The sequence below is a fragment of the Bombus flavifrons genome, chromosome 16 (genome assembly GCF_040668555.2).
Source record: "Bombus flavifrons isolate JBK064 chromosome 16, iyBomFlav1_principal, whole genome shotgun sequence".
NCBI lineage: Eukaryota > Metazoa > Arthropoda > Insecta > Hymenoptera > Apidae > Bombus > Bombus flavifrons.
The window spans coordinates 4,361,069-4,388,545 of record NC_138457.1 but is presented as its reverse complement, the minus strand read 5'-3'; the positions used below and the strand labels follow the sequence as shown (position 1 = coordinate 4,388,545).

The 27,477-nt window shown below is 32.6% G+C and overlaps 5 protein-coding genes across 12 annotated transcripts; 2 read left to right on the top strand and 3 right to left on the bottom strand.

Annotated features, from left to right (window-relative positions):
* Window positions 1-12: 12 nt before the first annotated feature.
* On the bottom strand, window positions 13-9,298 carry Rfx (regulatory transcription factor Rfx). 5 transcript variants are annotated; one of them, XM_069130176.1, is made up of 17 exons: window positions 8,960-9,298; window positions 8,117-8,427; window positions 7,699-7,879; window positions 7,365-7,409; window positions 6,912-7,017; window positions 6,752-6,851; window positions 6,493-6,648; window positions 6,145-6,276; window positions 5,682-5,863; window positions 5,115-5,585; window positions 4,919-5,040; window positions 4,750-4,847; window positions 4,539-4,694; window positions 4,252-4,454; window positions 4,021-4,174; window positions 3,892-3,943; window positions 13-3,813 (listed from the first exon to the last, which is right to left on the bottom strand). In XM_069130176.1, the coding sequence occupies exons 1-17, from the start codon at window positions 9,006-9,008 to the stop codon at window positions 3,770-3,772; spliced, it is 2,562 nt and encodes an 853-aa protein (XP_068986277.1). In that variant the 5' UTR covers window positions 9,009-9,298; the 3' UTR covers window positions 13-3,769. The 5 variants fall into 5 exon arrangements, with proteins under 5 accessions (XP_068986277.1, XP_068986276.1, XP_068986278.1 ...); XM_069130175.1 differs by having other exon boundaries at window positions 7,699-7,891; window positions 8,960-9,296; XM_069130177.1 differs by lacking the exon at window positions 7,365-7,409 and having other exon boundaries at window positions 7,699-7,891; window positions 8,960-9,292.
* LOC138188429 (sorting nexin-30) lies at window positions 8,981-16,800 on the top strand. 3 transcript variants are annotated; one of them, XM_069130183.1, is made up of 7 exons: window positions 8,981-8,997; window positions 14,164-14,319; window positions 14,422-14,532; window positions 14,642-14,806; window positions 14,881-15,076; window positions 15,152-15,426; window positions 15,505-16,800. In XM_069130183.1, the coding sequence occupies exons 3-7, from the start codon at window positions 14,425-14,427 to the stop codon at window positions 15,862-15,864; spliced, it is 1,104 nt and encodes a 367-aa protein (XP_068986284.1). In that variant the 5' UTR covers window positions 8,981-8,997; window positions 14,164-14,319; window positions 14,422-14,424; the 3' UTR covers window positions 15,865-16,800. The 3 variants fall into 3 exon arrangements, with proteins under 3 accessions (XP_068986284.1, XP_068986282.1, XP_068986283.1); XM_069130181.1 differs by lacking the exon at window positions 8,981-8,997 and adding an exon at window positions 13,772-14,005; XM_069130182.1 differs by lacking the exon at window positions 8,981-8,997 and adding an exon at window positions 13,775-13,912.
* Window positions 16,768-20,786, bottom strand: LOC138188424 (uncharacterized). Of its 2 annotated transcripts, none has more exons than XM_069130172.1 (10): window positions 20,625-20,786; window positions 20,103-20,221; window positions 19,751-19,996; window positions 19,520-19,641; window positions 18,066-19,448; window positions 17,776-17,985; window positions 17,583-17,692; window positions 17,294-17,508; window positions 16,972-17,228; window positions 16,768-16,907 (listed from the first exon to the last, which is right to left on the bottom strand). In XM_069130172.1, the coding sequence occupies exons 1-10, from the start codon at window positions 20,784-20,786 to the stop codon at window positions 16,822-16,824; spliced, it is 2,910 nt and encodes a 969-aa protein (XP_068986273.1). In that variant the 3' UTR covers window positions 16,768-16,821. The 2 variants fall into 2 exon arrangements, with proteins under 2 accessions (XP_068986273.1, XP_068986274.1); XM_069130173.1 differs by having other exon boundaries at window positions 19,526-19,641.
* Window positions 20,787-21,026: 240 nt separating this feature from the next.
* On the top strand, window positions 21,027-24,014 carry Vps33B (vacuolar protein sorting 33B). The gene is made up of 6 exons (XM_069130180.1): window positions 21,027-21,301; window positions 21,372-21,595; window positions 21,674-22,180; window positions 22,255-22,485; window positions 22,569-22,894; window positions 22,977-24,014. The coding sequence occupies exons 1-6, from the start codon at window positions 21,144-21,146 to the stop codon at window positions 23,238-23,240; spliced, it is 1,710 nt and encodes a 569-aa protein (XP_068986281.1). The 5' UTR covers window positions 21,027-21,143; the 3' UTR covers window positions 23,241-24,014.
* eIF3c (eukaryotic translation initiation factor 3 subunit C) lies at window positions 23,338-27,453 on the bottom strand. Its single transcript, XM_069130174.1, has 12 exons — window positions 27,304-27,453; window positions 26,887-26,992; window positions 26,661-26,793; window positions 26,285-26,569; window positions 26,065-26,162; window positions 25,868-25,995; window positions 25,377-25,787; window positions 25,093-25,302; window positions 24,871-25,024; window positions 24,591-24,806; window positions 23,700-24,516; window positions 23,338-23,591 (listed from the first exon to the last, which is right to left on the bottom strand). Exons 2-12 carry the CDS (start codon window positions 26,977-26,979, stop codon window positions 23,458-23,460), a joined length of 2,679 nt encoding a protein of 892 aa, XP_068986275.1. The 5' UTR covers window positions 26,980-26,992; window positions 27,304-27,453; the 3' UTR covers window positions 23,338-23,457.
* Between the last annotated feature and the right edge of the window lie 24 nt (window positions 27,454-27,477).

The window sequence follows — 27,477 nt, the reverse complement described above, 5'->3', positions numbered from 1 at the left end:
TTTAAATGTCTCTCAATGAATTATTTCAATGAAAAATACTCGTCAACTAAATGACTTATGATAACATCACAAATTAGATAACAAACGCAATCTTACAAGTTTTAAACATATATTTATTATTCAATTTTTTGTGATTCGCACATTCACACAGTTCTTAGAGCTTCTTACACCTCACATAATTTATATAAATTGTTTATCGTTTTGAGCTGCATTCAGTAAAAATAATCTTATTTAAGCAGTAATGAATGACACTCGACTTGTGCAAATCTGGAGGTATCAAAATATTTTCTTTAAGTTATAAGGAAAACGATACTTTTTCTTTTCCTCTCTCAAGAGTATCTCTTAATTTTCTTCTTTTTCGTTTGTTCTCAGTGTTCATCTCTTAACAACGTAGTAAATCTTTTTTTCTGTCTTACAATTGGAATTATTTAAGGCCGTCTTCTTTCGCAACATAGGAAACTGTGTTAAGTTTGATCTTTTATCATCAACAACAAGACTACAATTGCTTGCACTTTGTGATAATTATGTGAAACTTACGAACAGCGATTCTATCTAAGAAATACAAAGTACAAGCAAGTATCAATGAATACAGAACCGTGCAAAACATTTCTTTTTGAATAGCATCGTTTTTGTGTAATATAATAAGACATTTCTATTTGATTTTGATTTTTAAATGTTGCATTTTGAAAATGAAGTAGTTTAACACACATTTCTATATTCAATCATACTTGCCATCATTGCATGAATTCTTATTGACAAAAAAAGAAATATAGAAATTTCTTAGAAAGCCATTCTTATGCTAAGTACACATATCATTAATTTTTACATGTATAAGCTCATTATAGTTATGGAAATATTCTATCCTTTCCTTTTGCACACAAATAATATAATGCGCAACCAATGGTCAATTTACTGTGTGATACTCAATCCCTGTTCTCGACTTAAATCTATAAAAAGTTTGACTAGTGTATATATGCAATACTTTTATACAATAAATAAATATACATATATATATTTGTATCCTATTTTCGTTAAAACTATTTACGAACATCGCAATGTAATAAATTTGATCAGTATTTAGTACCCTTTATTATGACCTTTAACAAAGTGAATTTTACTTTGGAAGAAATCTTTTTTTTGCAAAAAAAAAAATCGTTTAAATAAATTTAACAGAAATAACCGCTATTTTTTGCTCGATACAATATTTTTATAAAATGCATACATTTTCTCTCATACATTCATTTAATTCTCTTTTCTACTCCATCACTTTGAAAAAACTTCCTAACTCTTTTTTACAAAATAAAATGTTATAAAAGAAGCCCTAAAGGAAGAGCATAACTATCTGTCCCATTCATCTTGGTCGTTTGGCCTCGATTCTTTATATAATCAAGGTACAATAAAAAAATGTTCGTTTCTTTCTTGTATGAAATAAAAGGCACCAAGTTTTGCCAAACATTTAGTTTGTTCATAGGAATTTCTATCTTTCAATTTAATATTGAATAAGAATAGCATCCTACAATGGATTTAAACATTTATGCAATTACTCATTTCCTACATTTCGAGATACGTTCTGACAGGATTTCTCTTGGAAAATCAAGCAATTCGTATATTTTTACATAATAATTCTCGATTTCTTGTAAAATACGTAACGTGCTTTCACAAAGTCTAATTAAACAATCTATATAGCAATGTTTTGCAATAAAAAATACGTTTACATCATCAATTCTGTATTTGAGTAAACTCGCATGCAGGTAGTAATAATTTTGAAAGATAATCTTTTAATATGTTCAATATTCATTTCCGTAAATGTGCAAGCATTAATTGAACTTTACTTCAGCGCAAGTTTCTCAAATAAAGTACTTTTGTTTTATAAATATGGAATTATTAGAGTAATTTTCTGACATTTGGTAATAACCATAATAAGTAAGTTACTGAAAAAATATGTCAAACAGTACACATCAATTTCATTGAAACTTTGTACTTCTCTCAAAGTAAATATAGTGTGTGTATATATTTGTTCATGTCACTAAATATATGAAATAAATGTATAATATGACATAAAATATGAGAAATTCAGAAATATCAAATTTTTATGGAAACAAATAATAATAGCTATAAGTTTTTATGAACCTACAGTGTACAACAAATTATACTCTCTCTTTCTCTCTCTCCCTTTCTCTCAATGTACACTAAAATGCTTAGAAATGAACATATCAAATTAGAATATAAGTCTTTTGGTATCATATCGTAAGTCATAAATAATTATAGTATATCTCCATTAATTCAGCTAATTTCCACATTTAGGAAGTGGCTGTGATATATATAATTAAATCTAATTAGAATCATAAATAATGAAATCATTATGTAACACGAAATCTAATTTCTAGGCCATCAGGCTGAAATAAATAAATACAATAAATGATGAAATCATACATAAAAAAAAAAGTATGTGTGTTTTCAACTTTTGTAACAACTTACATATTTTGACATGCTTTCATAAAATAATACATATATAACAAAAAAGTATAACATGAAATTCACAAAGTATACTTAAAATTTAGTTAGTTTTTACTACATAGATAAGTTACTTGAGTGTCTACAAATACAAATCATCTTCTGTAGTTAAATATATTAAAATTATGTAATAAATGCGAAGTATGTTTGAAGACACTCACAGTTTTCACTGATACAATTTGCAATTTTATGTTCTTCTTTCTCTTTCATATTAAATTTCAACAACTGTGCAATTCTCTGTCATACCATTCATATATATACATTTAATGTAAGAACTATAATGTATATTCTATCAGTAAATGAAAACGATTATATTATACCATTACATTCGCCACTTTTCTCATCGCTGTTTTGTACTATTCGTTTAAAAGTACTGAAAGAATATATATAGAGTATAACACACAGACGGCTTACAACAGAACTTTTTTACGCAGCTTGATGTATAATTAATAAATTGCATTAAAAAATATGAATGTCGGAAATTTTTAAAACTGGTATCGATTATACCATTATAGTAATCTAATTTGAATCTGCTCCAGTAGGAACAGTTACTTTTCTTACTCTTTCTTTTGACAATACCGTCGACAGGGCGGATCTTGTAAAATGTTACTCAATTATTTGTGCAAAATAGAATCCGTCGATATGAATTCTAGGAGAAAAAATTTTCTCCGTTAAAAATGCTCTCTTTCCGACTATTTTCTTTTGCACAAACTGATGTTTCTTATTTTAAGCTCACTCGACTTAATTTTCATGTAACATGCTAAAAAGTAAAGTACATTAGGTAGTACAAAGTTCAAGTTATTAGTGGTAAAGTTTAAGAATTTTCGGAATGCTCGGAAGCTTTAAAGGAAACGAAATTTATAGTCGAGTAAGCTTTCAATATTGAATACTATAAGGGCATGATAAATTCATGGTCCCATACACATTTCAAGGATGTTTCGACTAGATGATACATTAATGTACTAAACATCGTGCCAGCGATACGTTACACTTGCATCATATACTCGTATGAAACGAGATTGCATTACATATTCCTACACATTATATCACACAAACTTACTTAGATTGTATATATCCTGGGTGTTCGTTATGCAAAAATCTTCTTTGTTCAAGTCATAATACAATAAGATCTCATCTTATATAAAATTATAATTTATGGGACTAGTGTGTTAGTAGGCCTGCATGCTCTTGTGCTAACGTTCCATTCTCAGGTGCTACTGGCTTATTTTCAAAACTAAAAGACGTAGGCACGCAGTTAGCTTAATTTCATACGCTTTGGTTGACTCGTGTTTGACGCATCTAAAAAAACATTTCTAAATTACAAATTCCATGTAAATGGATAAAATTCATGAAAAATATTAAGCAAACATAACTTACCTCCATTAGAAGTGGCCCCAAACGCGCTAACTAAAGAGCAATTTTGACTTTTCTGAAAGAAAATAAAAGCTATTAATCCAATAATCATTACAAATATTATATCTTACATTGTCTGACAAGAATACACACATCTCCCATTACTGCTATTGGAGTTGTCCCTGTGGCAACTGCTACTTGATGCTCAATCAAATAAAACATATACTCGTCATACAATAATCGAATTAGATGAAAAGATCCGAAACTTGCTGCACTTCTTAAAGTAAGATCACGAATAACCATGGAACTATTGAATGAATAGTAAAATAATAATCAAAGATATAAGGAATTAATCGTAATCTTTTACATATTTGAAATAATTACCTATAAAAGGACCATTTGAGCAAAAATTGTCGAGCGGCCTTTGCAAATGTTGGCTTTTCCTCAAACGGTTTAAGAACTTGAGTCACAACGCTTTTTAACCAAATTGCCCAATCTTCCAATGAATTTTGTTGTTGTAATGTTACCTTAAAGTCTGCTTCCAGACGTTGTACCATTGCGTAATCGCATTGGCATACCCACGAAGCCTGTAAAATATACATATATGCATCTTTCAGTGTTAGAAGAGGTACACTTTATGTTAAATTACTAAGCCTTAATAAATTAGATACCTGTTCTTGCACATTATGAAAATCAACGCGATTCAGATCAGCTAGCATTTGATTTATTTGACTAGAATTCTGAAGCACTGCACGTGCAGCTTGAGCAAGATGATTCAATGATGTATAACGCCTTAGTGTCTGAGCAAACGCAGATACAGCAGTCAACTAAAATAAAATATTGTTAAAAAAGATATAATTCTTCATCATTTTTTAATACTACCTTTATTTGAGTCATTTCTTCAGGGCAATCAGCCATTGCTGACGTCAACCACGATTCTAGACCTTTTGCAAAATTTCGGATAGACTGTGTTAATGAACCTGGAAATTGTACATCAATTGTTACCGTAATGATATTACAAATATATAATGACGTGATCAATTCAACTCACTCGGTATGGGTCGCAACACATTAGGCATTAGTACTTCTACTAAATTTTGATAAAATGTATAATCAACTTTTCTTATGAAATCTTGAACTTCTGAACATTTACACATCTGATATAACTTAGTCCTAAATAAACAGTATAAAATGTCTTAAAATGTTTTTCAGAAATTTCTTTAAAAAATCGAGTATAAAAATCTTACTTTGATAAATATTTTTCTTCCTCACATTCATCACCATTATTATTGTCCTGGCTACGCCAAAATTCTCTCCAAAGACTTTCTACAGTAGCGAACTCAAAGTTGAGAACAGCATCTAAAAAGGCTTCACAATGTTCTCTGTATATACTACGAAACGTATCAATATCCTCTAACGTGCAATCTTCCGGAAGGGACGAACCATGTCCGACTATTATTTCTGGAAATTCTGGAATAGCACCACTCGCCTCACCCAGATATTGATGATATTGTGGCGGCGAATTGTTCGAAGAAATGTTCGTATTCGAATGCGCATTGTTCTCATATGTAGTATCCTGTTTTTGATTCACGAATTTGAATCGTTTCGTTTGCGAATTTGTACCATGTTGCTGACGCGGTGTTCCATCTTCATTTAGCATGACTAAAGGAGAACTGGGTTTAACACGAATTCCATAATAATGATACTTTGAGTTTCCCCTGTGGAAGATGATAGTAATTAAAACATAATTATTTACAACATACAATTAAAATATAATGCAGAGTGTATTTAGAAAGAACAATAAAGTCCTTTACCTTGTGCCCAATCGTCTGGTTCTTAAACCCAAAAAAACGGAACGTATTAATTTCCCAAAACTTGCGGCATTTACAGGATCTAACTTATTTTCGGAACAGTGACGTAGATAATGATTGTAAAGTGTGGATCTTGGAAGAGAAACACCATCTGCTGTTTCATAATTTTCAAGCAACCAATGAACCTGATTGCATAAAATTCATTATAAACCAGAATTATATTATTAACGAACAACAGATATATAACACTATATACATAAAAAATCAGAAAATAAAATGCTAGTTCAAACTACATATAACACCCACACGTGCTAGTAATATTTATGTTAGAAAAAATCTTTCTTGCATTATTGGTGAATCAAATTAAATTTTGAGCTAGTATAAAGCACCTCTAAAAAAGCAGTTTTGCATGCTACAACAAATTAGTACAGCTAAGCTTACAAATAGAGATTATGTATCAGCTTACTGTTGCTTGGGAAACTCTAGTGGCATGCGTCATATTTGCAGCTGCTGCTGCAGCATCTTCCACGGTGACAGCAGTACTTCCTGAATTACCGCTGATCAAGTATGCCCCTCCACCCCCGCTAACCACAGTTTCCTATCAAACACCCAACATACCAATACCACATTAAGTCCCAATTTCGAAAAAGTAACTTTATTATAGATCACCATTCGCTATTTAATATTCTAGAGCAATTCGATACAAATTTATATTATATAAAAAAATATTATATATATATATATATACAGAGTTTTGCAAAATAACAAAGAAATTGAAAGCAATGGGAACCATAAACATGCATTGCTATCTTACCGCATTTTCTGTCTGCGGACTAGCACGTGCAGCGGCTGCAGATATTAACGCGTGTGTTGTCGGATCCCCATCTACAACACTCTGTTGAATAAGGTACGTGCCATTGCCCTGGGATAACAATTGTCCAGTTGTAGAATTTGAACCTTGACCAGTAACCTACATGCAATGAAATATTATTCACGATAATACTAAAAGCCACACATTACGTTAGAATTACAGTTACATCCATTAATAGCAGATAAGATCTTTTATAAATTACCTGAGCGTAAGTTACTGGTGTGGTTGCTGGTGTGTAGTACTGACTGGACGCAGGAGTATACATCGCTCCTGCTTCTCCAACAGCATACACAGGGTATGTCCTATGAATGATAAATTATAAAATTTAGTGGAATGATTGAATATAATATTGATATACTTACATCTGGCCATTTGTCGGTATATACGTAGAACCATCTCCCTCAACATATTGAACATAGGTAGGATGAGAAACCGACTCGGACCCCACCGCTTCCGGTTCACCAGACACTGAAACAAACGCGATATATTTCAATATATTTATATAGACAACACTTTCACACGAATTAAGCTTCGTGAAATGCATAATATTTAGGAGTTACGCAGTTGTATCTTGCCAATCACTAGAAAAAATAGAGTGCATTTAAGTAAGCGCTTCCACTCTTAAAATAAAATTTAATATCTACACGTATTTAAATTTATTTATATTTTTCTTTATTATTCATCCATATAAAAAACGTACTATAACATGCAAAATTAATTAATGCATATTAACGAATACTACATAACTTTTCTACAAGTATGTTGTACATTAGTAATGAAATAAATAATGCATGCTAATTATATTCTGCCCTCACCTACTGCCGTTGTGAGGGACGCGTAGGATGGTGAGTCACTGGTGCCTAGTGTGGTCAGAGTAGAAGAACAGAGGTGCATGTTTTTCAGCAGCATGGAAAGGGCCAAATCTCTACTCAAACACTATAATTTTTTTTCAAACTGATCCTGATACTCACCCCTAACATATACTTATAAGGAGTCTCTCGATAACTTATCGCGATTTCCTTTTATATATATCACCGGTATTTTTTAAAACCAAGTTCTCAAATTTGAACGTTTTGCAATTTTCGACTCGGCAATCGGCAATTTTGCGACTAACAGCTGAATTGAAATTAACTTTGGCTCAAAACGCACCTGTTACTGTAATAAAATGCGGAGATCCACTGACAATGGTACCAGCAGACGTGGATGCAGCGTCAGAATCAACAAGAGTATGCTGACCAGAATGGGTAGTATTCACTACAACTTGTGCTGTAACATGCGCTGGAGTACCTGTTGAGCCGTTGGAAGAGTCTGCAGCTGTTTCAAGCGGATCCTGAACCAATAACTAAATTATTATTTATAGTATGCATGTTCTCATGATCAACGGTAAATTTCTATATAATAATATAAATATTTAACACAGCTTCTTCATTTCCAATAATATCAAACATATATATAATTGATAAATATAAGGTTCCATACATCATGAAAAAAATTTCTTTAAAAGTTCTTTAAAAAAGGAAATTTTTTAGAAAATAGAGAATTACTAATACTATGTAGTTGAGCAAACCTGTATAGGTTGTAGATTATTTGGACTGGAAGGATCAGGACTGGTAACAACAGTAATAAGTTGCTGTCCCCTCGTAGACTGACTCTGTGCTGCATTACCACTGCCACTGGAGCTGGAAGTAGTCACGACAACAACGCTTGGCTTAGGTTCCACCCCCACTGTTGTAGAGCTACCCCCACTGTTATTAGCTCTGGTGGATGCTGCGAGGGCATACTGGGCTCCTGTCGTAGTCATGGCAATCACTCCTTCACCTCTCTCTACTCCCACTGTATCACCACTACTGCTACCTCCCCGTTTGTGAAGGGAAGAATCTGTAGACGTATACATATACAAATGCAATAAATATCAATAACGTTCTCCAGCAGACTCAGCACAGGAAGAACTGCTATAAATTCTTTCTATATGCTTATAGCCATTCTATAGAATGCAATCACTAAAGAAATATAACTGATTGATAAATAAAGGAAGCAAAATTACTATAAAATCTATAGATTGTTACAAACTATTCCACTTGATAAGTATTATGTACTACTTTTTGGAAAGTTTTTAAATGAAAATGAGAAAAATAAATATTTCGTAAATGAATAAAAATTTTATGTATATTTTGCTGTGTAGATGTATTATACAATGTGCAAGAATGTATTGATTATTTTTTATAGTATAACAAATACGATCGTATAAGTATCGAAAGAATAACAATATGGTAGAGTTAATCATTTTTATTATAATAAATTTCAGAATACATATTGTATACGTTGATAAGCAGAAGCAGGGAACATAATCGAATGGTGATACCCGCGAATCGGATGTTAGTTATAGCGATAGATTAACAGACACCCTAACCTACATATAAGAAGAATCGCCTACGTAATTTCTCGCAGGTGTGTAGCATTCAATAATCTATAGATCAAAGAGAAGCCTCAAAGAGCGCTCGAATGAAACACGGCATTGTCGTTTCGACGTATGTGTAGCAAGATGTATTGGTACACCCTGTACCTGTAGGGTGACAGGTACCAAACAATGTTTCAAAGGGAAGAAAACGAAAGGGCGAGGGGTAGTGGCTAAAATGTAGCATACGCGTGGATGGACATAGAACTCTTGTCAAGGGGATTGAAAGCATCGATAGGAAAGGTCGGATCATAGGTGCAATTAGAGAGTATTAAAACTCCCTGCTGATCAATAGCAATAAATTTTATAATTAGCCTACGTACCCGTGAAAAAGTTTCGATGGTACAAAAAAAATAGGATATAGAAATTTTTATTGTATATTCTATTGAAAAAAGATATATTAATCGTTTTCTTTGCAAATATAATATCAACATAAAATTATTAAGACCCTATTAATGTAATAATTAATTTGAGAAAAATATATGTGAAAAATATATTATTTGATATCAGGTATTATGTTATTCTAAAAAATGGTGGTTTTATTAGAAAGCATACTGTGTATGCACCTGGCCTCTGTTATGCATGACTGCATGACTGATGCCTGAAAGTGTTCTGCAGCACACCTTATTTGTTACTTTACATTGCATGTTCCCCATATATAATATCACATATATTTATATACTTTCAAATATCTTAATATTATAAGTCTTATCTTACAAACATAATCTATAAACATATTGAACAAGAAACATTGCAGTACTTGAAATTTTTAGTTTATTGCAGCATCATTTTTAAAATAATTAGATGGCTGAAGGTGGGCTTTTTCTTTCATGCTTCAAGAAGTACATTGATAAGCCCATTTTAATTAAATGCTACACAGGGTTCCAAATATTAGATATCCCCCAGGTAGGGTGCACAATAAAATCACCAAAGCGTAATGCAATAGGGGAATATATAAAGCAAGAAATCTGCAATGATTTTCTCTGTGGGAGAAATTAATTAATCTTTGCTACAGCAAATACTTTCTTTTTCTGCAAATGTCTAAGCAACCAAACGATTCATAGTCTTAACAGTGTAGTGTGAACATTTTCAACAAATCTTCACATAAAAAGGCCAAACAGTAACGTATGAATGTTCATAGTACGATGACTTTGCATTAAGGAATACAATTATGAAATGTGAAAAATTCTCAGAACCATAAATCGCAGTTATTTGGATAGTTCAGCTTACAACTATGAATAATCAAATTGTATCAACTGTCACTATACAAATACATATTGCAGATGATAAAATTAATAATATAGCTGAGTTTGATAAGACGCTAGTACGCTGTATGTTCGAACACGTTACGTTCTGTTTTCCGTAATCGTGTATGGAAAATTTTATGAACACGCGCACAAACAATAGTAATTAGAATCGTAAGAAAGCGCGGTTCATACGTTTCTTTTTTACTCACCTGTCTTCATGAATGGCGTGTACTTTCAACACGACGCCCGGACGCACTTGCGCGACCGAACGTGTCCCCCCACGTATTTCAATCGGGCTTTTCCCGTTCAAGGAACTGCCGTAGTTGTCACCCAGGAAACCACGCGGACAGCCAAGGCACCGTAGAAGTGGAAAAGCGGAGCAGCACACTCCGACAAACCTGTATATTTTGTTGTCGACGGCTGGTCGGAGTGTTGGTTGTCTGCTACTGCGGTCGCCTTGACTACGGCATCACTGCCCGCGTCACAACCAGTACCGTACCTAATCTTCGTTTACCTTAGGGTGCTATAACTACCCTATACATATATACAAAACAACCAATACTACAAACTACCACTATTATTTATGCCCTTTCAGAATATATCCTTTTATGTTTTTAAATTTTATTCTTTCAAATCAACGTTTTCTGATTAAGTTCACTATTTTCTCTAAATATTGTTAAGTTCGCCCTTCTCCTTTTCATTCTTCTTCTATACATACGCTCACAGAAGTATTCGAATATCCTTAGGAACTTTTATGTATATATTATAAAAAACATTTTGAAATTTCATTATTACTATAGTAAAACATGACTATCGTGATTCATATTGGTAAAATTTGAGACGGATCTGAAAATGTGCATAAAAGTTACAAGATATTTATTGGAAACATACACTTTGCAAAGATGAGCACAGTATTAACAATCAATTATTTTCTATATTAATAAGCCATAATATTTTACCAGACCATGTTTAGCACTAATTTTATGTTTAAGACTACTATTCTATACATTCTGTATACTAATTTTTTACTAAGTGTATGTTTGCAATAAATGTCTTGTAACTTTAATATACATTTTCAAATTGATTTCAAACTCTATAATTATAATCACAATAATTGTGTCTCATTACAGTGCTAACAAATTTTCAAAAACGTTTATATAACGCATATAATATATTCATCAAAAAAGTTTTGTGTTCAGTGTTCAAATATTTTTGCGAGCTACTATATATATGTAATTAGTAAGATATAATAAGTAAATGTACTTTGGAGTAAACGAAATAGTATTCGTTTTTTTAAACCATGTTTTATTAAAGTTTCGGCCATTTTCAAGTTTAATTTGATAGACAGTGAACTTAATTAGTATTAGGTTTTGTATATGTTATGTGATCAAGCACTTCTATCGCGACCATAGTTAAAATCATCTTATAAGTTACATATCCCGCAATACACAATGATATTTAGTAATTAGATTGCGGATTTTTATGTAAATTTATATTTTTGAGAATATAATTTAAAAAGTAGAATCTCAGTAAAAAATTCTTTTAACTATCAAGTATTACAGAAGGCACTATACTTTGGATACTTCATACATTTTTTCGTATTACGTGCATTTTGTGCAATTCTGCGCTTTCAAATTTCTTATAAACGCATAAAAACCGCGTCTATTAATAGTCGACTAAAATCGAGTAAAAAATTATTCTTACAGAATAATCTTGAACCGGGTCTATAGAATTATTGATACGCCTATGAATAATGTCGCGCGTGCCCTTCTTCTACATTAACAGTCGGACTTGATTAAATCACTAAAATCTATAACATTCGTTTAGATAAGATTTAACTCCAGGTTTTTTTCCATAGGAATCCCGTTTTCGAAAAACGGCAAATGTAACTCATAAATAGAAACTGTGTTACATAGCAGTTAGTGTATGTGTGCGCAATCGCATATCAATGCGCAGCCTATACGTGATAACGACTAACTGCATTATGACATTTGCTTTGCTCCGATGAATAATCATTTAGATTAGCCGCTGATTTTTACTCGATTGGATATGCAATATGTCAGAGTATCTTTAATTCATCTTAATCTGCATTTAATTCGTTTGAATCAATCGATCATACAAATACACCGCGCTTTCACGCGGCGCGCTGTTCGAAATTGTCGAAGAGTGAAAGATTGTAAATAATTGACCAATCATGCACAAATATAATTACTAGATTGCGGATTTTTATACATCTATGGGAAGTCTGATGATGCAAAAATACATCATAACGCACAATGCATATAATGTGCACAAAATAGGATATTTACTATAATATTTGATAGTAGATGAAACGAATTTCTATTTAAATTAGAAATTTGATTGGAATTTTATCTCTTTAGTTATGTTCATAAAAATATAAAAATGCATAAAAATCCGCAGTCTAGTGATTACTATTATCGTAACAAAAACGAATAACCTGAACAAGATCTTCCTAAAACAACTAAATACTTTTACACCCAATGACAAAAATGTTATATTTTAAATAAACTTTCGCTGCACGTTTAACCTTCTGACAGGTGTAGGAAATATGTAAACGTAAAACTTACTTGACAACAAATTTTGAGATCGATAATAAATAATCGGCAATGAGGATTCTTCCGCCATCATTATGGAATATCTCTTGGAAAAAATGGAATTGTATTCGTCCTCTTCCTGCCACTCCATACTTTTGCGAAGTACACGCCAAAGTTTTAGAGTTTTAATCGCGGGAAAATCTGTCGACTGTATCCCGAGATACGGTTTCCACGGGCGTAAATTATTTGCTCTTTACTCCAGAATGTCGTAAATTTTTTCAACCACGCTTTATAACAACCGAAGATCAGATTATAGTTCTTCAATTACAGAGAGAACAATATACGATTTTTCTCTTATGTGGAATAATTGGATTGTAATGTGGAATAATGATTAATTTGATTACGTGAAAATTATTTATATTCAAAAAAAAGGATGGTCAAAAAATACCAAATTAGTGTTCCTTCAGACATCTAAAATTCTACTTAGGCATCAGGCAAATAAAGGTACAACCAATATTTTATCGAAAAAAACGTCATCTAAATAAAAAAAGGATGAAATATAGCGGCAATTCTTCGTATTCAATATATTCCCTCTTGTTTTAAAAGTAAAGTTATAGTATAACTATAAAAACATATTTCATGGAATATTTGCCTTAATTTGTCGCGTTTTATTAATTAACAATTTGAGCAATATGTTTTTATAAATCGTTTGGAAGTTATCATTATTCGAAGTCAGAAAGTTCTAATTCGTCTTTCGGAGCACCGTCGACTTCATCTACATTTCCTCAAACTTTCCCATCATATTTATTATAAATAATTGTACTTTTATGATAACTTAGAACTTATAGAATGACATCTTATTAGGATTTTAGAAATCTGAAAAGATACAGATTCGTCACTTTTTGTTGACCGCCCTCCAGTTTTTAAAACATGATCAATGTGCGTATCATACTCGTGATTGACCTAATGCTGCGCATTGTGACGCAGGACGCAGTGCTGTTAAAGCTGTGTGTCTGTTGCTTGACAGTTTAAAGATGATGACCTCTTCGGAAATCGAGGTAGAGAACTTGAGTGAAAAGAATGTGGAAGATTCTGCAATTTTAGAAGTAAGCACAATGGCAGTCGGCGGTGTTATTAAGCAGGAAAGCCGCGATGTCGATTTTCTTTCGAATTGTAGCACGTCCGTCGAGGGTTCTGTGGTGAGGATATAACCTGTAATATCTTTGACAGTCACTGTATTACAACGATACAGAAATAAAAATCACGAGTTTTGCATAATGTCTTACTGTATACAATTAATAGCTTTAATTATTTACGTTTAATATCGTGTTTTATTTAATGCAACTTTTATTTCCAGATAGCTTCTCCCTCCATTGACAGTTTCTCTACTCTACCAGAGCAAGAAATATCAGATTTTCAAACAGATTCTAGAGATCTACAAGTAAAAGTAGACAATCCTCAGAAGCATCTTGAAACGCTTGAAACTTATATTACTTTTCGTATAACAACAAAAGTAAGTTTTATTTCAAGTTTATAGTTATATATCTGTAGAGGACGATAAACCAACATTGATAAAGAGCATTGATAGAATGATAAACTTTTTGCATCATTTTAGTCTATGAGACCAGAATTTGAGGAAGGAGAATACATTGTCAGGAGACGTTACAATGATTTTATTTGGTTGCGACAAAAATTAGTGGATTTATATCCTACACATATCATACCAGTGAGCCATTATACATTTCTGAACCATATTAACTCTATGTTTACTTACTTATCCCCAGGATAGTTTTATAACTTATGAGAATGATTAAATATTAATATTATTATTACAGCCAATGCCTGGAAAACATACGTTACTTGCTCAGTTAGATCGTTATTCCAAAGAATTTATCATAGCACGCATGAAGTTGTTACATGTATTTCTTAATAGAGTTGTGAATCATCCAATTCTCAGTTGTGACAAAAATCTGTACATTTTTCTGACTACTAAACCTGCAGTAAGAATATTTTTGTCTCTTATATATTTATTTCTTCAATATACTTTTGAATATTGTACTTCCATATCTTTTAGGAATTCCTTATACATCGTAAAAATCGTGGAAATGTTCTTGTTAAAATGACTGATTCTCTGCAAAATATCGCAAGTACATATACCATGAAACAGCGTCATTTTGAATTTGAGCAAATTCGGGATTATTGTACAGCTCTTAGCGAAAAATTAGCAACTGTAGATAAAATAAATCATCGTATACATAAGGAAAGACAAGGTATAACCAAAGATTAGTTGACTCGTTATATTAATTACTTTTTATTATGATCTCAATTAAATTATGTTTTATTAGACTACTTGCTGGAATTGCATCAATTACATCCAATTTTCACTTTATGGGCAACTTCAGAGCCAGAATTAGCTTCCTTTCTGTTAGCCATTGCTAAAGCAATAGAATGTAATGCAGTGGCTCATCAGAAACTCTTAGAAAACGTAACGAACGAGGAGCGAGAATACATTTCATATGTAGATGCAGTTAGAAATGCTTTATCCCGACGGGACTCAATGCAAATTGAATACGAAATGACCGTTGAAGAATTAGCAAAGAAAAGATTAGAGAAAGATCAGGTGCACTTTACATTTTACTTTTAAATGTAGTTATTATTAATAAATTGCGATATTTTATGATACTAATTATTCAAATAGCTAATGGGTCTTACGAGCGGTAATTCTTCAACCCAAAATTGGGGTGGATCACTTTGGAAGGCAGAATCCCGTGACGAAAAATTAGAAAGACTCGGACAGACTATTCCACGACTAGCAAAGCAAACAGAATTATTGCAAGATCGTGTAGAATGTGCGAACGAAAATCTCCGAAGTGATTTACAAAGGTGGAACGTTGAAAAGCAAATGGATTTGAAAAATATGTTAATTTCAATGGCAGATCGACAAATTCGACATTATCAGCAGTGTATGAGTGCATGGGAAGAAATTCTCACTGGTTTGAAACTGGATGGAATAGGATCCGAAGTTAGCGTAGGACCACCTATCAAGATTCCCGTTTGAATTCTATAATCTTTCACTTTCGTACATACAGATAGTAATTATCTTATGCATTTATAAAGGTAAGAAACTTAAAGTCATCCTTCGCCAGTAATGACAAATATTTTATTGCATTTAAGAAACTGATCTTTCCAGTTTCATCGTCGCTGCTTCAGCAAATTAAATAACTTTATCTCTCAAATCTTAAATGTTTTTTGTAGAAAGTACAATTGGTACTTATATACATTACAATACAGTGATTAGTCGCACAGGTTGTGCACATTTATATATGTATTTCAGTTTTTCAGATATAAAAAGGTTTATGGTAAAATGGCTTTATAATACAACACGGTTACGCGAAGTTAACGCGAAAACGTAAATAAATGTATTTAATTCTACAAATCTAACTAGGGCAAATTTTAGCATAAAAAGTTAATTAAGAAGTATGTTGAGATATATTTTTCCTTTGCTAATTAATTTTGGGACCAAGTACTAAATAATTTGTTACTAGTTATTCCATTTCTTTGAGACCATATACAATACATTCATTGACAATCAGTTCTTAGTTACTTATATCTGGTAATTACCAAAGTTTATCTATAATATATAGATAACCAATATATAGCGCTAGAATATAATTTACAAAGTTCAAGCAAACCGCTTGTAATATTCGTTGTATTATTATTCAGTACCTTTAGTCTACGTCATTAAGTTTTGAACAATCCATTATAGCGGCACTTAACAATCAACTTATTTAGGTAGTCTCGTGAAAAAAGCACAGTAAGAATCTATACAACGTGTTACATCTGTTGCTATTCACGTTTGGAATTAATAATTTTTTGAAATAGTATCATAAGTGTATGGGGTATGTTTCCAATACATTCAGTATATTGTACACGCTGTCTTATTGATGATGAAACTCATAGATTTGTAACACTAAATAAATTATTGTTTGCGACATATCGTTTAGTCGATAATTATTTACTCGATCGAAGAGTAATTTGGCATCGGTGTTATGTAAAATTCCACCAGGTTATCCAAATCATAAAGTCTAGTTATAGATTCACCTAAAAAATATATCATGTATTTTTTATTTTTTAAAATAATGTTTACTTCATTTGGAACGCTTACCTGCCAAAGTCATTTCATTATGCAAAAATCGTACTGTGTGCGCATATGGTTGTTGTATCTTTTCCCTTAATTTTGGCGCTAAACGTCTGGTCGGGTTCCATAATGGACTACGAAAATTTGGAACGTTCATAAAATTTGGCTTCCACGATTCGGTTTTTACTTCTTCCAATGGTAATATATCAGTTATCCTATATTGACTTGTATTAATGTTCCATGTGAATTTGCATCCCACTTCATACTGTGTTCTCTCTTGAGAGCTATATTTCACCAAAATAAGTATTTGAGGTATAATGAAAATTCTTGAACATAAACTAGTACGAACCATTGAGTTTGACTACTAATTTCACTAGCCTGTATCTTCATTATTAATAGACAGATAATGTCACCACTTAACGCGCACACATCTATTATTTCTATATCATAATCACTACAATGCCAATATTTCTTTTTAAATCTCATACAAATCCAGTCTGCAATATGATGAGAGAACGTTTCAATATCGAAACTTAATTGATTTATCGAAACGCATGGTACTATCTAAAAATTCAATAATTGTTTAAATTTATCTTATCAATTGTTGAATAAAATCATTCAAATTTTAAGCATAATACCAATTTTTCAGCTTTGCTATTGCTAATCATTTGCATTTGAACATAACCAGATCCATGGACATGCATAGGAAGCACACATTGGTAACTCACATATCCTCCCGTTTCCTCATCTGTAAAATGTATATATATATGGATGCTTATGCTTGTTTTTTTTTATTTTAATTACCAAAAAATAATAAAAATTATAATATACCTTCAACATCTGTAATAACTGATATCATTTCATCATCAAGTTCTATGTAACTTCTCTTGAAATGTGCAGTGCATTTTATACTAGGATACTGTAAATTTATTTTTGGAACTAATGGCGAAGAATTAACAGAATGCTTATTAGAACGATCTCTACTTATGCCTCCATTGGATAGTTGATTCTGATTCAATGGACGTAGCACATTTTTTTCCGCTAATAAATTAAAATAACATTATTGACTTCATCTATCAATAAGATCGAAGTGCTCCCTCGATATGGACAATTCAGTTTACCTGAATCGATGATTAAATCATTCGACAAACCAATATCCTGAGTAACGCTGAAATCATCCGTTTCACTCTGATCGGAATCCACCCAATGCTTCTTACCGTTTGGCAGTGCGGGTGACATTGTAGGAGAGGACGATATCTGATGTATTGAACAGCCACGATGTTTAAATTGATCCCGTATATGCTTGAAAGGAACTATGTTCTCGGCATCTTCAGTTTCGTCGCAGAACTCGTACTTCTTATCAGCAAGTCTTCGTTTCCGGAATGAGCTAAGCTTTTCACAAGTCTCTTGCGCTTCGTCCGTAAATTCATACGCCTTTTCAGCTTCGAGGATAAGCTTATGCGTAGCTCTCGTCCTCGACTGCGTCGAATTCACAATGGGAGGAGGAGAATGTAAATTAGATCTTTTGCGTGGACTTGGATGACGAAAGGATCGTGACACAGGAGGTGACATTAACCGCGAAGAACATGAAGAGGATGGACTTATAGAGACCGAATGAAGAGGAGAATTAACAGAACTGACATTGCTGTCCTTTGAAGCACCAGGTTGAGGAGAATTAGAACGTTGACTGCGCGTGCTTTTATGACTAGACTCTGAATTCCGGGTTCTCAAGATGTCTGAGGGTGGCGTAAGAATTGGCGAAGACCATGTCATAGTTTTGAGATCAGAAGGAAGTCTTTGTGGTGTAGACCGTGGGGAACACGAGGGGTGCTTCACTAGTGTGATCAGATCACTACCGATATTGAGTTCCTGGGACATGTCCTCACAGAAGTCCTGTAAGATTTTGTCTCTGACAGAGATCGCTTGCTGTTCGGTTCGTGAGATCGGACTACTGTTTCGACATTTACACTCGATGCTGTCGGAACACTCGCACGGCTTAACACCTACGACGTCAGCAGACTTATTTATATCACAGGCACAGTCGCTTTGATTGCTGCTTGAGGTATTTAATGAATCACGACCTAACTTATCATCTAATTTAATTGGTTCCTCTAAAAAGTCATGTTCTATACTCGACTCGCATCGCGGTGATTGATCCACCGCGCATTCGGGTGTGCCTACTTTCTCGTCGGAACTCTCATAACGTTCCACTGTCTTCGTGTAATCCAATTCTTCAACATCACTCATGTCTAACGGCACTGTGTCGGGAATTACAGTATCCTGTTTATCGCTAGACTTCTGGTTTTTTGATTTTGGAATGTCCAAGTCCACCCTGAGCACATGTAAAAAGTTGCCTGTGTTAACTACCACATGATTCCAGTAATTCAAACAGACAGTAGCACGGAACCTAGGATATGGAGAAATTACTTCATAGGTGGTATGGACAGTGAGTCCATGTTGAAGACAATTACACCGTACACAACCATCCCAGTTTGCTGCAAGCTCTGCAAAAAAAAATCAAACAAATATTTTTTAATTTACTGCAATGCATTTTATACATGTAATGTTATATTACCTTCACCTTCTTCTTCATAGGATGCTGCTACTTTTAAACAGTCTTTACAATTTTCAAGAGATGGTACTGTAGTTATTGTTAAGTACGCTCTATCTGTTGGTTGAAGGTGCAGCCAATTTGTACTAGAAATTTATGTTTATTAATTACTTTTACTTACTTCATAAATTACTTAATTTACTTTGTAAATTTGAAGACTTATCTAATAAATAAAATAATTAAATGAAATCTTACCAAAGACCATGTATCACTAGTTTATTCCTCTCCAGTGGCCATTGAGATATAACAATACTAAGTTCTCTGTAGATAGTGTAATTACCAAAAAGCGTGACTTCTGCAACTTTACGTGCAACATGATTTGGAGTAAAGGCCCACCAATGTAACAAGTATTTGTACAAAGAGGTAGTGCCACTCACATCCATGGTATATGTGTATGTAAGTAAAAACTGACCACATTGTGTCAATCCCATTACAATGTGTCTTCAATAATAATAATTATTGTTATTACAAGATTCTCAATGAATGAACATTTTCTCATTTTACTACATTTCCTCGTGATATAAATTTACGCATGTAATAAACATACCCTGCTTCAAGTGCTGATTTTGGGATTACATGTAATAATGGTAAATGTCTCCATGAAGGTACAGTAGCAAACAGTCTTTCTTCTGAGGCATAGTTGTGCGCTGATAAACAACCTCTGATCTGTAAAAATTAATATTTTTTTATAATACCCTCATCGTTCTTTCTCTCTAATTAACAAATTTTAATAGATCACTGTTGCTCTTATATTTTTTTAATTTCTATTTCTTATAGGTATCATGTAGTCATTAATTCATTTAATTTACAGTAGAGAACAAACAAGAGAGATTAAAAAACTTCATGAGTAAGAACAAAAGCACATTTTTTCTTGCATCCATAAAATATTAAGCACTATGTATCATTTAACAACAAGCATACAACACCGAGGAACGATTTAAATTTTCTTATTGGACATGTCATAATTGTTTTCCTTTTTTTTTTCACATTATCACAGAATTTTGGCAGTTATTTGGAGTCTGTCAATTTCATTAACGCTCGTAGTAAGTTGAAGGTTAAGCAACATTACCTCTCTTAAAAATAGCTTCTGTAAGAAATGTCTTTTACTGCGTCGATGAGACAGGCATGGTTTCTGACCTACTATCACGTATTCCGATTTTTCGGAAGTAATATCAGAGAACCATTCATAGCAACAATCTGAGGTAGTATCGGAAGACGATGCGTCCGCCATTTTTAAATAACCCTACTGAGATACTATACGCATACGCGTGAGTATTGAAAGGATTGGAAAATACGTTTCACTCCGGTTTACGAAGCTCTGCCACATGGGTGCACTAGTCGAGTTGTTTGTTATGCTCCCTTTAGAAGAAGTATCAATTTAATGTGATGTGGTTTGAAAATCACTTGCAGTTCAAAAGAATTTTGATAGACGAATAAAACATTGGAATTCCATTATAGTTTTTAACTTTACATCGATATCATGTCATCGAATAAAAATATGCAGCATCTTCATAATTCATAGTGGTTAAATAATTTTGTTACTACTTATTATCAAATTATTGAAATTTATAATATATATTAAAAAGATATGGACATCACGTTGGATGATAGATTGAATGTATTACAACAAATAAGTCAACGAAAACTTGTTGAAATACTGGACGCGATACCCGGAACCAAAGACTTAGTGATAGAGCAGAAACTTATGAAAATTTTGGACAGTTTTGTAGGAGTTTCTGTACTCAAGTAATTATTTTAAATTAATGTGGCATGTTACTTTTTGAACAGATATCAAATGATATTATTTTTTACTTAGACGTTATGGCGTTGAAAAGATTTATAAAATGGAGCAAGGCTTGAAGCTTTCAAATTCTCAACACATCTTTTTGGTTTCAAGTGATTTGATTGCTTGCAAAAGGGTACTAGATCAAATACAGTCAGAAATTCCTTCAAATATTAAACCACATGTACAACCATATCATCATATTCTAGTTACTCCATCTGTACCCACTGTTCTTAATTCAATAATCGAAGAAGAAGGTGAATATTTTATTATGCAATTAAATAATCAATAGTTGTTTCAGTTCCATTAGAGTAAGAATGCAAATGTTTGTCTAGGATTATCTGGATTAGTTACATTACAAACATTATCTTGGGAATTTATAAGATTAGATGGGAACATCTTAACTTTAGAAAACTGTATGTTTATTGATCTTTACTATCATAAAGATACTACATTACTGCCAGCATTAGGTCGTAGCTTATGGTCACTGCAACTTATACTTGGTTCACCCAAATTGACACTTTCCTTTGGAAAGTACAGTCAGCAAATGTTCAAAATTATGGAGTCAATGAAACACTGTTTAGGCTCCTCTAATATAGAAAATGAAATAGGAGCTTTAATTATAATGGACAGGAATTATGATTTAGTTACGCCACTTTTAACCCCTGTAACTTACGCTGGATTATTACACGAAGTAGTGGAAATAAATGTTGGTACTGGTATTTTGGGCAAATCTCAAGTTAAGCTAGATCCAGATAAAGATCAAATTTACGGGGAAGTAAGAGATACACCATGCAGCGAAGTTTTTCCAATTTTACATGGGAAAGCTAAATCTTTAAAATGTATGTCCTTATATATTTCTTTTATTAATTTATTTTTCATAAAAGTTAGCAGTATTTTTAATGGTTCATATCAGTGGAACAGAGTGCGATACAAACAATGAAGTTATCCGAAATGGAAAGATATGTAGCGACGAGATTACAAAAAACTAGAGATCTAACGCGACAACTTGCTTTTCATATTTCTGCTTGCCAGCTGATAGCAGACACATTAAGTTCTGACTTTCAAACCTTGCAAAAAATAGAGAAATGTATGCTTGAGTGCAAAGAGAGGAAAGAGTGTTTGAGTCATATTGAGAGATATGTAGGTATGTAAATTCTTTTAATAGACAATAACACTATTTTTTTTCAGATGATCTTATTTATCGCGATCTTACAACTCATTTTTCAGACGATCATCCACTGAGAACCTTACGTTTATTATGTTTATTATCGATTACAAGCGACGGAATTACCCAAAATGAACTGGACTCTATACAAAAACTTTATCTTCATGCTCACGGTTATAAACACATACCGTTATTTTATAAATTGCATAGTATAGGTTTATTGAAGTATAGGTCAGAAAATATTTTACACAAATTACCAAATTGGAACAGTGAATGGAATAATAATGCACAGAAGTTAAAGCTGTTACCCAGTTACTACAAGCAAATGGAGCAAAAAAGCCGTTCGTGTGCAAGTTACGTATTCAATAATGTTTACATACCACTAATTGTTAGTAATATTATTAATTAAATTAGTTTACTTGATAATGTTTAATATTGAATGGAGTTGACAAAAATTCACATCTCTATAGGCTCAAATATTAAATATTGTTGTGAATCAAGAAAAGGATACTAAGAGTCTTGACGAATTAACAAATTTATCAAACTGCGTCATAAGTGGCCAACGTGGTTCATTATTACCAAAAATGGTAGTGATATGTATCATTGGTGGTATTACTTATGCTGAAATAACTGCTTGCCGGTTTATAGAAAAATCGACTGGGATTCGACTTGTACTAACCTCGGATAATATAATAACAGGTAATAAATTGCTGGAGAAGGTCCAAGATATATGAACATCTTAAAGATGATAATCAAAAATTTGTAACATTTATATATTAAGTAATTATATGTAAATAGTAGCAAACATGGAAGTATGAATATACACTAAAATAGTGATTAATTATTTATATACTGTTATTTTCAACATTATTCACATGAGTGTGTATACACGGTACAATGATAATCCACTGTTAAACACCCACATAAACAATATTCAATGTTCCCTGATTTTTAATAATTTCGATTTTCTTCTCGATTACGATCCCGATCACGGTCCCGTCTCTGACGGCCCCAATCTTGTCCCTGTCGATTGTAATTTTGCCTATCACGGAAGTTTCCTTGATTTCCTCTTGAGAAGAAGTTTCCTGTGACGTAAGACGTTCATCATCATCAGTATTTTACAATCATTTACAATACAAATCATTTTACAATTTTACAATCATTTAAAATTGCTTAAAGTTTTCATAGCTTACCTTGTTTCATTTCGAAAATACGTTCATTAGAATCCACGAAGTTGTTTACTTTATCGGTAAGCTGCAATGCTAGAGATTGTAAACGACTTGGTTCGCTGCGATGCATCACAACCGTTTCTGTTGGATCATCCAAAGATGCCATAAGTTCCTCGTTGATAATCATTTTACTAATGATGGAATGAACAACAGGTCGCTTCAGTTGAAACATCTCTGCCAATTTTGGCATAGAAATCGAATCATAGACGTGGGAATACGTGAACAAGTACGTTCTTAAAGCCTCTTCTTTGATTAATCTTGTGAGCATGTCACGAACTTTGTCCGCTTGGTAAAAGAGGTCCCAAACTTTAGCATTCATTTTTTCGTTAATGATAAAATTATTGCAAGCCAACCAATTTCCATTGCGCATCGCTTTTGCCGCCGCGACAACGTGTTCTCTCATAGATTCTGGAGGTCCAACTAAAGACTGACGTTCACTTGATCTCAACTGTTGATAAAATGTCTTGGAAATCATTCTTCTCCTCGCATCAAATTCATGTGCAGCCATGTACGGAATTTCAATGAGCATGGCAGAAACTAAATAAACACACTCAAGGAGTTCCAAATTAATATGCATATGGAATGGCATTTGCCTCTGTTTTTCAATTTTTTCTTGTTCTTTGCTCCGTTCATGTTGTCTTTGAGGAAGAAGACCTTGTGCCAAGAGTTCCTTTACTTTACCAGTCACCATTAAATCAACTAAACAATTGTGTGCGTCTTTAATATTCGCGTGACGGAATGCACATAAACCCAGATGAGCAATAGTTCTGTTGTATAAAATCTGTAATTGGAAATAGAGGGGAAAAAATTCATAAGAATATGGAAAAGCATAATTTCATTATAAAGGATACAAACTTGTGTAGCTGGATCGGAATGCTGAATGGTTTCTTGTAAATGGGACATCAGAATAAGATCACGTGCTTGAAACCAGTTATCGTGAAGAGCATGATGATAAACATGAGAAAGAATCGCACGAGTTCTAAGTCTGTCTGTCCCGTCATGAGCATAAACGTATTTACAAAGCTTCTCCATAACTTGGACAGATGTTGCAACGTCTAGACCAAGTTCTCCCTGAATATGTATATATTATATTCTTAGATTTTTATCTGTAAAATATTAATAATTATATACTTACTTCTTTTTGTTTAAGAACATTTGGATCAAATTTATAATATAGATGTTCAATTTTACGTAGGTATACGCGGCAAAGTTCAGAAACTGTGCCTTGCCTTTCTAAATATTCTTGAACTTTATCTATTATCATAGACACTTGCTTCTCATCTTTCAACCTAAAAAGATGGTGAATATTTTCGTCTACATTTTCAATTTACTAATTTATTTAAATATATATACATACCTTTCTACATATTCATTACTGTGTGGATCACATTCCTTTAATAACTTAGTAAATTCCTCATCTAAACGTTCTACTAACGTTAGCACACATCCATGTATTTTATAAGGCGGAGTTTCGTACTCTTCTGCATCCTCAGATACCACTTCAGCGATAACCATATCTTTCGTGTTCAAAAGCATATCGAGCATTTCTGTGATACGTTCTAGTATCCTGCAAAAAAATAATTTATTAATTCATAAATTGGGATGGTTTCATATTCTAAAAATTTAAAATATAATACCTACTTTGACCAATATTCAGGTTTCATTGCATCTGATACTTTTGGGTTGTAATCGAAAATAGAGGACACGATAGAAAATTTAATTTTTACAGCTACCGCTGGTCCAAGATTATGAGTATCGGCTATGGATTGCAGTTCGTGTAAAAGTTCAATTTGTTCCCTTCGATCGGTACGTTTTTTACCGCGAGCCGCGATGATCTCAGAAAGTTTCTTCAAGACAGCAGCCACATTAATTTCTGCATCCTTCGCAAACATTTTCGGCTTTTCGGATGGAATGGCTACACCGCCTTTGACAGTTTCCCATTCACCTTCTTCGTCGTCTTCATCTTTCTTCTTTTTCCGTTCCTTTTCTTTACGTTCCTTTCGCTGTTCCTTTCGTTTTGTCTTGTCTTCTTCTTCCTCTTTATCTGTCACTCTATTTCAGAATATGCCAATGTTAATATTACATTAATTAATTATTACTTTCGTCTATTTGTGTGAATGAGTTAAACATACTTTTTGATAAACCGTTCACGTATATTTTGATATTGACCTTCATCCTCACTACTTGTACTCTCGCTATCTGAAGAACTACCCCAGTCAGATTCACTTTCACTACCTTCTTCTCCATCAGCTATGCTTTTCTGTAAAAGTATGATTTTGTTAATATTAAGAGAAGGAAGTCACAAAATATTTTATTACATATAACAAACCTTAAATTTAGAAGTATCTGGTTCACTTGCTTCTGATCCAGCCTTTTTGAAAGGAACTGCACTGTCTTCCTCTTCCTCAGATTCTATAACTTCCTCAGCTAGAAGATTTTAAACAATGATTAATTTTTATTTTAAATAATTAATTTAGAACATCAGTAAATATTATTGAATTATTATTGAATTGAAATATTATTGAATACTATCAGTGAAATTGACTCACGTTTTTCTTCCTCCTCATCATCATCCTGATCTGGATTTTCTCTGAATTTTGCTATATCTTCTTCAAAATCTTTATTATATTTACGAAGTTTCTGACGCAATGAAGTCAATGACTTTGAATTGTTTTTTGACATATTTTTACGACCCTCGCGATCTTCCCATACTTCATTGATGAAATCTTCCATTTCTACTAAACATCTGATGTAAAAACGTGGTGTTTGACCACCTTCTTCCTTTGCTATTACAGGCAGAGCTTTTTGATAAGCACGCATTAAATCCTCGAAACCTATAGTTACAATATGAATGATTTTAATTAAATGAATACTTTATGAATAATTTATATTTGTTTAACATCATTAAACTTTGTAAGTACTTACTGGACAACATGCTACTCATATCTTTGATCTTTTTATAATTTCTTATGAGCTTGATGAGATTTGCAATCTCTTCGTATCTTTTTTCTTTGGTTGATCGTACAACCCTCTTAGTTTCTTCTTCTTCATCACTGAACTGAAAAAATTTTACATTATGTTAATGCAAATTTTGTATGTTTGCCACAGTATAAAAAAGGAAATAATGAAATATTATAATGCTTAAATTTACCGTGAAAGCTGTAGTTGGTGCTCGTTGAACCTGCTCCTCCTCGGAAGCACTATCAGATTCAGAATCTGATCCAGTAGCAAAGAAACGACTCATGTTTAGAAAAATACTGTGTCAGAAAAAAGGAACAAATTTAGTAAATGTTTAATATTTGAAAAGGTGGTATATGAATGTATATACTTTATTATTAATACAAATTTTTACATATATTTATTTATAAAATTTCATAATATAATATGATAATAATAAAATTGAAATTTGAACTGTGCATGTAATTAGAAAATCTGCTCTGTATATGCGATAATTCTTAAGCACATGGTGCAATAGTTTGATTAGTATTAGTTTATGTTGAGCACGCATTGCTATTAACAAAAATGATGTAAAAGTATATAAATTTTATTTATTCATTTATAAACTTACGTATTACAAAATTGATCGTTTTTTTCGCTTCAAATGGTTAAACTGCCACAGGTTAGAATGACAACGCCATTAAAGGCTGATACATCATAAAATTGCTGTGATGAAAAGTGTTCCAAAAAAAATGGTGGAAAGTTTTCAAATTCTCCTTGATGTTTTTTTTTATTCAAATTATTA